At 35.1% G+C, this 13,836-nt stretch overlaps 1 protein-coding gene across 1 annotated transcript; it reads right to left on the minus strand.

The window, feature by feature from the left end:
* Window positions 1-1,692: 1,692 nt before the first annotated feature.
* Window positions 1,693-10,242, minus strand: LOC131601240 (uncharacterized). The gene is made up of 7 exons (XM_058873013.1): window positions 10,068-10,242; window positions 2,819-2,955; window positions 2,524-2,715; window positions 2,327-2,437; window positions 2,146-2,227; window positions 1,958-2,053; window positions 1,693-1,872 (listed from the first exon to the last, which is right to left on the minus strand). The coding sequence occupies exons 2-7, from the start codon at window positions 2,929-2,931 to the stop codon at window positions 1,768-1,770; spliced, it is 699 nt and encodes a 232-aa protein (XP_058728996.1). The 5' UTR covers window positions 2,932-2,955; window positions 10,068-10,242; the 3' UTR covers window positions 1,693-1,767.
* Between the last annotated feature and the right edge of the window lie 3,594 nt (window positions 10,243-13,836).

Here is a 13,836-nt window from a genome sequence, read left to right on the forward strand (position 1 = left end):
TACCCTACTTAAAAATAGTTGTTGTCTTTCGCAACTGCTGTTATATGTATTTTCCGTAGCAGTGCTAACCCATCCCTACAAAACTGACTTGTAATGTAGAGATTGCCTCACTTATAAATATATGTCAAAGCCATATATTATTCAATGTGAGATTCTTAACACTTAACACAGTCCTTCATGCTCAACACTTTTGGACTTGGTACGTGTATATAAATGATGCATGAGCTGATAGTGAAAATTTGATAGGATGTCGTCTATTTGAACTTGAAATGTGCTATGATACCATCTTAGAATTGTGGTTGAATCTAATTAACTTAACCCTTCAAAACTAGATTGTATGGTGAGAATTTCTCCCACTATGTTGAGATCATATTATTTTTAAAATGAGACTTTTTAAGACACCCCGTCATGCCTAGCACTGCTGGACTTAGTGCATGATTAAAAATGATAGAAAGAGATCCGATAGATCTTGGATAGACTCCGAATTCATCATAAAATTCTTTGAAACATTAATAATCATTGACATAAAATATACATATATATATATATATATATATATATATATATATATATATATATATGAAAGAAATAATTGTTGTATAATAAGATGAGAGAACAAATTCGACAAGTTCTTAACAATATGGAATTAATATATAACAATCACATGTGAAAAATGTGAATCAAAATAGTGTACTGCCTTGATGTTCTATAAAGAAACCCTTCACCATCACTTCAATTCATTCACACCTTCTCATTAATTATTTTCCTGTCTCCTCACTTATCATCACAACAATGTCATCTCATTATTTTCTCACTTTGTTCTTCTTCTTTCTCCTCTCTTGCAACACCATCACTTCTTCAACATCATCATCACAAAATGATGACACTTTTGATTTTGTTCGTCCAATAGATGGCGATTTGTTAAACTTAAACAAGAAGGAAAAACTAAGTCATTTAAAATTCTACTGGCATGACATATTGAGTGGAAAAAACCCAACTTCACACTACAACACGGAAGGGCTTTCACAGCGCTTTTTTTGGCCTTTAACAGCGCTTTAAAGCGCTGCCAAAGCCAGCGCTGGCGTAGGCTACGAAAGCGCTTTTAAAAGCGCTCTGGTAGACCCCCCCTTTAAGAGCGCTTTCCTGGAAAAAGCGCTCTGGTAGGACCCCCTATAAGAGCGCTTTCCTGGAAAAAGCGCTCTGGTAGACCCCCCTTTAAGAGCGCTTCTTAGTAAAAGCGCTGGCAAAGACCAGTAAAAAAGCAAAAAAAATTAAAAAATTACGCAGCATACAAAAGCGCTTTTGGAAAAGCGCTCTGGTAGGCCCCCCTATGAGAGCGCTTTTTCCAGACAAAGCGCTCTCATAGGGGGGCCTACCAGAGCGCTTTTCCCAAAGCGCTTTTGTATGCTGCGTAATTTTTTAGTTTTTTTTGCTTTTTTACTGGTCTTTGCCAGCGCTTTTACTAAGAAGCGCTCTAGTATGTGGACCTTTAAGAGCGCTTTTTAGAAGCGCTGTAGTTGCTAAATGAGGTATTTTTATGTGCAGCCTATAATTTAATCCTCCCAGTCGACCTGTAATGTTTTCGACCTGTAATATTTTCGACCTGTAATATATTTTCGACCTGTAATATATTTTCGACTATATTATTTCAGCCATCAGTAAGACAATATATATACTAATATATACCATTATAATATCCAAAATTATATATATACATCATTACAAAATTATATATATACATCATTACAAAATCAACAATATTATAGTTCAAATCTGCATGAAAAATTGCTTAATATAAAATTGACACAATTCCTCTTTGATTTCTTCTAACTTTAGCTTCGAGTACCCAGCAGCACGGAATTCGTCAAGGTACTATAAAACAAAAACATAATATGAATAATATATTTAGGTAAATGTAATAAATTATATGAAATTATCTTAAGTTATAACTTTATACCGTGGGAGGAATCTCTAATTGATTCGCCTGAATGATTTCTTTCATAAACCTCAATACAAAGTATCCGCAGTCTGAACTGTTACGCTGTATCGGACACTACATAGAAAAACAAATAAGATTCTATATAAGTTGTCTTGTTTTACCAAGTAGCATAAATATTATAAGCAAATTTGTGAAAAGTAATGTACCTGCACTTCGATCCAGGTGATGTTGTTTGATTTAGTCCGGGATACCTGTGCGTCCCGTTGACTACGGAATACTTGTATTGATCTAATTAACAAATATATAAAAGCATATGTTTAGATCAATCCCACAAATAAGTAAATATATAAATATACACGAATATATATTTAGAACGATCCCACTTACAAATCAACGATTTCCTTCATGGCCGGATAATTGGTCCATTCACCCTTTACCGAATTCAGATAATACACGACTTCCCTTATCGGGTTGATAGCAAGCAGCAACCAGTGTGCTCTATAAATTAAAACAATAGGTTATATGAAAATATTGCTATACACTAAAGAAACAGAGATTAGATGAATAAAGAATGAGAAACTAACCCTACTGGTCGGGTATTATACGCCCAAAGATGCAGACATTCTGTATTGCCGGTGGACATGAATCTATCGACTAAGCGCTGTCTAACAGATTCCGGATCCGAAACAATTTCCATTCCGCTGCAATGGGCGGAAGACACGAACCGGAATCTGTTAGACAATGCAGTCCCGCGCAACACTCTGTCATACAACAACCTTAAATAAAAACATAATAAACATTAGATTCTTTTTATTGAAAAGTGTAAATAAATTATATTGTGGGACTAATTAAATAATATATCGGATGAGTGAATATTACCGGATGTATGATTGCATATTACTGACGCCTAGTTGATCCTGGTCAAAAATCTCTTGCAAGTCGTCAATTGTAATATGTGACTTGAACTCAATACCGAAGACACTTTCATCCATATCGATTTCCCGTAAAGCACCATCCTTCATATCGGACATATCAACCATTGTTGCGAGTGTCGCCCGGTATCGAGGCACAAAAGCACCGCCTTTTCTTGCCGCTTGCTTCGGAGGACCACTGGGTGGTACGCTACGAACCTGCTGCGTCACTTGTTGTGACTCCCGAGCGGATGCCTAAAAATCATATAAGTTAGGTAAAATATAAAATCATGCATATTTTGATTCAGATTATATATTAACACTTTAAATGTACCTCTTTTAGCGATGCAACAGACTCCTCCTCCTGTAAAATCCCTTTACCCTTAATTGCGGGTTTTATAGGAGCAGTCTAAAAATAAAATGTAAAACATAATTAATAAACGGTTTAGAATTGACATTCGAAAACTAAATGATTCATAATCGTTTTCAATTTACCTCATCACTAATGGTAATGAGCTCCGAGGGCCATGCAACAAACGATCCTATTGCATCTCGCAGCAATGTCGTCTCTGAGACCATGTCAGGTACCGGTAGAATCGCATCACGATCTAATACAACATCCACCGATACTTTCAGGTGTCCATCCGGGAGCGGTCTGTGGTGAAGTAAATCTCCCGAAGTGTTGTGCACTTTTCCCTTGCCAACTAGTCGATAATTCGGTTCCGATAAGTATAGTTGGCAAGATGAAATGCCCTAAACCAAAAGTAAATATAAAGTCATTATCATTAATAAAATAGAACAGTTTGTAAGGAAAAAAACTTATAATTACCTCGGGAAATTTCTTTTGATAGTTGATACTAGCCTTATCACTAGTTTCTCTCACCGATGAAGTGTTGCACTTTTCTCTCATATACATATCTTTATCTCTTTGCAATTCAGAGACCTGTGCTTGCAATTCCTGCAACTTTTGCAACACTTCTTCATTGGTAAGATTTGATCTTCTCCTAGAACTCTTATAAAAAGAGGTTGGAGTCACACCATGACCCTTACCCCTCACCCGACCGGGATACTCGGGAGCATCTAGTACTCTACTAAGTACGCTCTCCTCACCGGTGGATGCCGATTGCGACAAGGTCTCCTGTAATTCATTTACATTTAAATAATTATTAGTGGAGATAAAAAGTCATTTATATATTAAAAAACATTTGATTTAATTAAAGACACAGTATTATACTTACACATTCAGTATAAACTCTCTGAACATCGGGATCGACAGCGTGATTCTTGCCCACACGAGCTTCCTTCCACAACACATGTACAGGAAGTGAAGCTTCCTCACTTTTAGTCTCCTCCAACTATGCATTGACACAAACGATAAAATCGTCAATTAAAACATGCACATGTAGACAATTAATTAAATCGAATTTCTATTTACTTACAATTTTATCCTCTAAGCGTGCATATCCCAAACGCCCTTTTTTGTATGGATACGCGGGTTTGGATGCTCTCTCCCTATTCGTGGCACTCTTTTTCTGAAAAGCTTCATCTCTTTGCTTTACAAACTCAGCCCAATCTGCTTCATCAATGAAGGTCGCATACTTTGTTGGCCGTCCCGGTGCAACTTCAAGAAATTTTCCATCTTTATCCTTAAGATAGGTGTTTGTCAAAAAACTTTTCCACCCTCTATATCTCTTGCCGGCCAAACTAAGTATGTAGCTTTTACGTTCATCTGGTATCTCAAAAGTCCTCTGCAAAAAGAGTACGCATAGTGTGTTAGTATAAATAATTTAAACAATTTATCGTCAAGATAATAACAACAATTAACCATATATGATATATACCTGAAGCTCTTCCCAAATCGCTTGTTTTTTCTCCTCCAATTCTAAATTTTTCGTCTTTGATTTCCAGGTAGCTATGGAGACTGGAATATGCATACGGACAAGTGTACCAATATAACTTGTCAACTTTGCAGAATTAGGACCAATTGGTTGTTTATCAGAATTCCATTCCAATCGGTATACTAATCCTTGGTCTCTATGTCGTATGATATCCCTCATAATAGTGATGCCTCGTGCAACCTCTTTTGCTTCAGTATCAGGTGGAGCATTTGTATCCGAAGCAACTCTTTCTTGTGAGTTTTCTTGTAAGTTTTCAGGTGGGTTTTCAGGTGGAGCATCTCTATCTGAAGCCATTGAACCTGTATCAAACAAACTAAAGCACATTAGTACACTATTAATAAGCTAACAATCTATACAAGTCAAATGGAAGTCAAACCATGCATGTACAAGTAAATCGGAAACGAAATCGGTACAAATCAAAATAAGCGTAAAAAAAGAAAGTTATCGGAATTGAACGAAATTTACATGGCTATGGTAAAACGTCGCCACGGACTCAAAAACAAAGTCGGTTTTCCGAAATTCAGACCCTAAGCCCGACTTTTGATTACGGGCAGAAGCAAAACCGATAAAAAAATAGTCCCGAAATGTAAAGATAAGTGCATGAGCAGCTCCGGAATCGTCAAAATAGTATAGTTACATGTAAAGAAGTCAACAAGCGGATACATGGTTCAAAAGTTATGTACAAAACGAGAATATGCACCAAATTGAATAAAACAAATTAGTCGGACTATGTATACTATTACCTTTATCACTAACGTCTCTTTCTTTTCTTGGTAGGTTTGTGTACTACGCGTCTCTTAACAATGCGGACGGTTGGATTGATCCAAATACCCTCATTATGATCATTTCTAATACAAGATTCATTCTCATTTTGATCGTTTCTTGTACAAGATTCAATGCCAACACCAATATCACCTTGATCTTCAATTTTTTCATCAACTATTTTGTTAGATAAAAGCACTATAGACCATTTCGTACTTGTCGGATCATTGACATAGAACACTTGTTTAGCTTGAGAGGCTAGAATGAAAGGCTCATCTTTGTACCCTACCCTATTGAGATCCACTTGCAAAAATCCTGACTTATCCATTCGTACGCCACTATTATTTTCAACCCACTTGCAACCAAATACAGGAATCTGAAACTTCGCGTAATCAAACACCAAAATGCGCTCGATAACCCCAAAATATGACAAATTTGCAAATTTCGGATTTAAGTCATTCGCACTTGATATGTGCATAGCTTCAGCTACCAAGGTAACACCACTATTTTGCATAGTACTTTTATCATCCTGTTCTTTGGTATAAAATGTGTATCCATTAATTGCGTATGCGCTATAAGAAAGTACAATTACAGATGGACCATAGGCTAAACATCTCAACCTTTCTGTTACTGAAGCAGGATCTGAACGATACTTTGAATAAATATGATCTCTAAACCACGATATGAAACTTCGATTGTGCTCTCGTACTATCTAGTTCTCATTTCTATTTGGATTTAAATCTCGGAGAACAACTTTGTGCATTTCAACAAACGGCTCAACCTCAATCTCATTGTGCAGAACATACAAGTGCACTTGATCCCGTTCGACCATTGATACTGTCACAACTTTATTTCCAATTAGCCTTTTTCCTTCTTTTTTTTCGACAATATGAGATTTGGGGAGTCCAATTGATTGAACATTTGACAGATATTCAGTACAAAACTCAACCGCTTCTTCAGCAACGTATCGCTCGGCAATACAACCCTCCGGTCGACTTCTGTTTTTCACGTACCCTTTTAATATTTTCATATAACGTTCAGCAGGGTACATCCATCTCATATAAGCTGGTCCGCACAGTTGTGTCTCTTTCACAAGATGAACGACTAGATGAACCATTATGTCAAAAAACGAGGGAGGAAAATACATTTCAAGATCACATAAAGTAACAACTATCTCATTTTGCAATGTTGGTAAGATCGCGGGATCGACCACCTTACTGCAAATAGACCTGAAGAAGAAACACAGCTTAGTTATTGCGCTTCTTACTTTTTCTGGCAGAATAGAACGTATACCTATTGGTAAAAAATGTTCCATTATAACATGGCAATCATGCGTCTTCAAACTCTTTAACTTGAGGTCTTTCATGGACACAAGTCTTCTAATATCTGAAGAGTAGCCTTCTGGAACTTTTACTTCACTGAGGAACTTACACAATGTTTTCTTCTCCTTTCTAGATAGAGTGTAAACAGCAGGTGGCAGATATGTTCGTCTTCCTTTCGTCACGGGCCCCAATTCAGTTCTCATCCCCATGTTTACCATGTCATTCCTTATGTTAACGCCATCCTTAGACTTTCCTTGTATATTGAGTAGCGTACCTATAACGCTGTCAAATACATTTTTTTCAATATGCATAACATCCAGGAAATGTCTTACGTACAACGACTTCCAATATGGAAGTTCAAAGAAAATTGACTTCTTCTTCCACCCACCCTTGACAATTGAATGTGCAAAAGGCTTGCCAAACTGAGTGCTCACATCTTTCACCTTTTCAAAAATTTGATCACCTGACAAAAAAGGCGGGGCTGTACGATGTTCGGCCTCTCCATTGAATGCTTTTCTCCACCCACGGTAGTGATGATTAGAATTTAAGAATCTACGATGGCCGAGAAAGACATTCTTCTGACAAAGCGCCAATCGTGTCGTATCGGTTTCATCTTCACAAACAGGACACGCCTTTTGACCCTTGTTGCTGTACCCGGATAGATTTCCGTATGCTGGAAAATCATTAATTGTTCCAAACAACATCGCCCTCAAGTTGAAACTTTCTTTCCTATACCCATCGTAAACCTCCACACCTCTCTCCCACAAAAACTTTAAATCTTCGATTAAGGGTGCCAAGTATACGTCTATGTCATTCCCTGGTTGTTTAGGCCCAGAAATTAGCATAGATAACATCATGTACTTACGCTTCATACATAGCCACGGAGGTAAGTTATAAATCATAAGAATCACAGGCCATGTGCTATGCGAGATACTTTGAATACCATGCGGGTTCATTCCATCAGTAGACAATGACAACCGAAGGTTTCTTGCTTCTTTTCCAAATTCAGGATATTCAGTATCAACTTTACTCCATTGTGGTGAGTCTGCCGGATGTCGCAACTTTCCATCAATAATTCTTTCATCTGCATGCCAAGTCAAGTGTCTTGAATCGGTCTCACTACGATACATGCGTCTAAATCTCGGAATTATAGGAAAATACCATAAGACTTTAGCAGGAGACAACTTTTTCTTATATCGAGGGGCACCACATTTAGGACACTCATTCAACGCTGCATACTCGTTTCGAAACAAAACGCAATCGTTTGGACATGCGTGTATCTTATCATAGCTCATTCCAATAGAAGACAACATCTTTTTGGCTTCATACGTTCGATTGGGAAGAACATTATCCTCTGGTAGCATATCTTTCATAAGGGCTAATAACTCTGTGAAACTTTTATCCGACCATCCATTGTCCGCCTTTAAGTTGTACAACTTTAACACCGCAGACAATCTTGTGAATTTTGAACAACCATCATACAACGGTTTCTCTGCATCGCTTACCAACCTCTCAAACATTTTGGGACAATCCGCTAGATCTTCTTCCAGCGCTTCTGCAATCTCTTCGACACGATCACAATCGTATGTGTCTGTGCAATCGTCGTTTGAAGCATACTTCCTATTACACCTCGACCCAGCATTCCCGGTACTTTTCTCACCATGCATTGTCCAACATGTATAACTTCTATCAATTCCAAACCGTAGTAAATGAGATCCCAACTGATTCCCGTTAACCTTACCCCCGGCATAACAGCAACCCAAGCAAGGACACGGCATTCGAAGCGGGTCTTTGGAGTTCGCAACCGCAAACTCAACAAATTCCCATACCCCTTTCTCGTACTCTTTCGACAATCGGTTTGAATTCATCCATGTCTTATCCATGTCTTAATTAAGCTAAACAACAACGGTCAAACTTCCACTCTTCACAAGTAACCCCTATGGCGAATTCAATTCACAAAGTTAGTAAGTACCTCCTATATTAACTCTCTAAACACATAAAACTAATGTGTTTCTGTCAAAACGCAAAGTATAAACGGAATGAATCCGAAGCAATAAAACGTAACATATATAATCACACAATTTCAGACAAATTCATCATAATACCAGTAATTTGAGAAAGAAATTTACCTCGGATGTTACCGAACTCAAGAAAACGCCAAACGTCGAACTAGGCTGGGAAACGATCAAACTTTCACTATACACAAGTTACCCCTATAGCAAATTCACAAAGTTAGTAACCACCAAGACAAAATCGATTGAACAAAGGAAATCAACAATAGTTTGATGTGTGTACATACTCCTAAATATGTAGTACCAGAGTCAATGATACGAGCTCCAAAGAGATCCAAAGTTATCAATCCAGTCAGACCTATACAAGAAATTCAATTCAATGTATGATTATAATAAGAATGGGTGAATAGCTCATGATGCAGTTAATTAAATACACCACTACTAACACTACTAACACAAGACACACGATGCAGTTAATTAAATACACCACTACTAACACGAAGCTATAAAACTTTTTGCTCAAAAGCAAACCTTATGAATCATCATTGTCTATATACATTAACTCACTCTTGTTTCATTCTTTACCTTCTCTCTTCCTCATTAATTCAACTCTCATAAGGTATATATTATTACTATTATTATATATTATTTATTATTTAATTTCTCTATGTGCTGTCATTCTCATACTTTACAGTACTTGGCATCCTTGAACAAGCCAATTTATTGTATAATATATACCATCACTCTCAATCTCATACACACACAACATATATATCATAGAGTTATTATATATAAATAAAAGTATATAATATATATTTTATCAAATTCCAAAATCTATATAGCTATGTATGTACTATCCATCTCAAACTTCCAGATATGTATTCATCAAATAGTTCCCTCAATGGAAATAACCTAACATTTTCCTCTAATTCAAGAAATACTCAAGTAAAAAACTCTTGTAGCTGCTGCAAGGCTTCATGAATCTAAGAGGAAATTCAATTAACAAAATGCTGTGTTTTTGAGTGTAATCTAACAGATTGAGAAACACATACACTTGTTTTATATCTATCTTGCAATTTTCTCTCTTAGAATATATTATTAAACACAACAATCTCATAATGAATCTAAGAGGAAAAGAAAACAACAAAGAACAACAACTGATATTCACAAATACTCACAAACATGAAGCCTTCCAGATATGAAAGCTATGAGAAGTGTGATACCTGGGTGGCGCAAAGCAAGTTGCTACCAGAGGAGAAGAGACGGAGACGAAACGATGGTGGTGGACGGAGGAGAAGAAGTTCGCGCGATGGTGGTGGACGGAGGACCGACGACGGTGAGGGGTGGGGTTTCTGGTTCGCGTGCAGAGAGAAAAAGAAAGAGAGAAAGTGAGAAACAGTAGAAGCGTGTTTTTGGTTTTAATTTTAGTAATAAGGCTACTAAAGCGCTTCTGGAAAGCGCTCTCATAGCCTGGGCTATACCAGCGCTTTTGACAAAAAGCGCTCTCATTAAACACCCCTACCAGAGCGCTTTTGAAAAGCGCTTTCGTTCCCCCCACGTTCCCCCCACCTACCAGAGCGCTTTTGTAAAGCGCTTTCGTACCCCCCCCCCCCTACCAGAGCGCTTTTGAAAAGCGCTCTCATAACCCCCCCCCCTACCAGAGCGCTTCTTAAAAGCGCTTTCATACCCCCCCACTATTAGAGCGCTTTTTTAGCGTGTTTTTTAATTTTGTCTTTAGCGAAGCCTATGCCAGCGCTTTTCCTAAAAGCGCTTTCGTAGGGGTGCTGCTAAAAGCCAAATTTGGCGTAGTGTCAGTTACAATTGTTCCATCACCATTAAAGTTAAACTCAACTGTCAACCCTAATTATTTTGGTTTAGTAAACATGATGGACAACCCTTTGACTTTAGGACCCGAATTAAGTTCCAAACTTGTTGGAAAATGTCAAGGTTTGTATGCTTCATCATCACAGGATAATTATGGTTTTCTTATGGCTATGAATTTAGCATTTATTGAAGGAAAGTATAATGGAAGTACTATTACTATTTTGGGCAGGAATCTTATTTATGATAAGGTTAGAGAGATGCCAGTAATTGGTGGGAGTGGACTTTTCAGATTTGCTAGAGGCTATACTCAACTTACTACTTATTCATCTGATCGCAAAAATGGGATTGCTGTTGTTGAGTACAATATTTATGTTTCTCATTATTGATTTTCAGTTGTTGTCGTTCAGTTTATGCTTAATTTAAGGATTTATGTTGGCTTTTACTATGTTTAAGGTTCTTTAGTGTTGTTGGATATGGATTTGCTGAATTTAAGGATTTGTGTGGCTATAGTTTGTAATGCTATGCTTGGCTTGGCTTGGCTTTTCTTTGACTTGGATTTGTGATCTCAAGACAATGGTTGAATTCAGATATGTTTCATTTTTGTTTTGTTTTATGGACGAGTATTTCCTATACTTTCTTTTTCAATGTTTATCTAGAGGTGTTCGTGGTGCGGTTTTGGCAGTTTTGACGAAAAAAATTATCCGAACCGCAAAAGAAAATGCGATTTAATTCGGTTCAGTTGATTATGTTTTTTACAAATATTTTATTGAGCCATACATACACATATAGATGACAAAATAACTTTGTATTTAGACATTCATACACCATCAAATAACAACAAAACTCAACAATTTTTCATTTAATATGTAAAAATTAAATTAGACAAAAGTGAAATACTAAACATAAAATAATAGCATAAGACAATATAAAAATTATTATAATTAAACAAAAAAATAGAAGAGACGAGTATTAGTGAAGATGAAGAAAAAAACTAAAAAGTTGAGAGATTAGAGAAAAAGATATCTGATAAAAACGAAACTGAAATAGAAAATATTTAGATAAAAATGAGAAGGTGAAAAAGAAAGAATATAAAAGAATAAAGATTAGATAAGAAGAAGGAAGATGTATGCGGCAAAGAAGATGCAATAATCTTATTAGAGATTTTAGAAGATCGGGACTGAAATCATATTCGTAAGGACGGGAAAATTGTTCGTAATCATAAGACTAAGATTCAATAGGTTTAAGTATGAGTTAGATGTGAGTTAAGTAAACGTTAGGTTGTAACATAATGCGGTTTGATTCCGTTTACAAAATACAAACCGCAAACCTAACCGTACCGTGCAGTTTTGTTAAAAGATAACCCAAACAAATCCGAATCAAATGCAAATTTTTGCAGTTTTGATTTGGTTTAGTTTAATTTACGTTTCCTATTGGATTGATTTGGTTTTAAACACCCCTAATTAATACTATATTAATAATGTTAGAAGGATCAAATCTTCTACGTTATTATCCCCTTATTCTTTAACTTTTGTAACTATTAAATCAACTTTATATCCCATGTTAAAATCCCATGTTAGATTAGTATAATAGGTCAATGTTCACTAAAAAAAATTTGGTATATTATATATTAATGAAATTGACAATTAATAAAAAGTTTACTCAATAAAATTACTAAAAGTTTCTAGATTTAACTTCCCCGTTAATATGAAGATGCTGACTAATTCATAAGTATCTTTTTATGATCCTTTTTATAAATTTTTTTTAAAAATTTATTAAATAATAAATTTAAAAAGTAAATATTTTTTATAAATAAGATCAGAGATAGAGTACTCTTGAATTCTAAAACACATATACTATCATTAATTATCTTGAAAAATATAAATAAGAGATCAGAGATAGAGTACTCTTGAATTCTAAAAAATATAATACTTTCATTAATTATCTTGAAAAATCGGGGAAGAATCTCAACAATTGTTTCTAAAATTCCAAAAAAAAAAAAAAAGTAGTCTCAAGAATCACATGGTGAAGAAATAGACTGAATAATGAAATGCTGAAAAAGAAACTCTAGAAAATAAACTTTCCAAACCTATGACTAGATTAAGCCCGTCTCAATCAATATCGAAGCCTACAGCAAATTCTATGAATTGGGCTTTTATAAAATTCATTTTTTTATATAAATAGTTAAAAAAAATTTTAGGCCTTTTAAGATGCAAAATTGTTTATTAAATTATTATAATCAATTTTTTGTAATTTTTTTCCAGTCAATAATAAAGTCAATTTATTTAATCTTTATTGAGACATTGTTGATCTTTGATAGAATTTTATTAATTTTAATTTTGAAAAACTACGTTCCGCAGAAACAACACTTACGAGAATTGTTAATATTATTCTATAAGCAATATATGCATTTAGAAAAAAATAAATTCTTTTTACATAATTAAGTTTGTCAATTGATGAATCATTTTCTACATGTATAATTTCTTTTAAGATGTTTAGTTCTGGAAATAAATCCAAACCATCAATAAGTTTTCATTATGTTTTAAAGAAATGTTCAAGATTAAGATAATATTCTTTTAAGTTTTCATTATCTAATGACCTTATTTTCTTAAGAAAAAATCTAAAAATATCATTATACAATTTAAATTGCTCAAATCAATTTTAAATGAAGTAATTGTTTTATCTACTCTGTATAAAAAATTATCAATTTTAAATAATTCTTCAGTATATTTAACAACTTCATTATCAATATTTTCATTGATTTTTTTTTATAAGCAACAAAATATATTTCACTTCAGAGTACTAGGGGTACTCTAACCCGATATACAGAAATCACTGATTCACCATCTCAACCTAGATCACCAATATTACAAAAAGTCCAACGGGTATTTACTATTTACACCATTCATAAAAATTATAATGTAGTCTATTAGAATCTATTTGGAGCCATCACCAAGAATACATCTTGATTTTGAAAATCAATTCTTCTACATCTCCCACTTCATTTTTGAAAATAATCCCGTTACGAGAATTCCAAAGGCACCATGCCGTTGTCAACCAAATCATACCTTCTTGGTGACGAGTAGCCTTACGTAACAGGGCATTATGGAATTTTATAAAGAAGCTACAACACACATCTCCTACTTGAATCTCAATATCATTCAGCTTCAA

This window comes from Vicia villosa, linkage group LG5 (assembly GCF_029867415.1).
Source record: "Vicia villosa cultivar HV-30 ecotype Madison, WI linkage group LG5, Vvil1.0, whole genome shotgun sequence".
NCBI classification, from domain to species: Eukaryota; Viridiplantae; Streptophyta; class Magnoliopsida; order Fabales; family Fabaceae; genus Vicia; species Vicia villosa.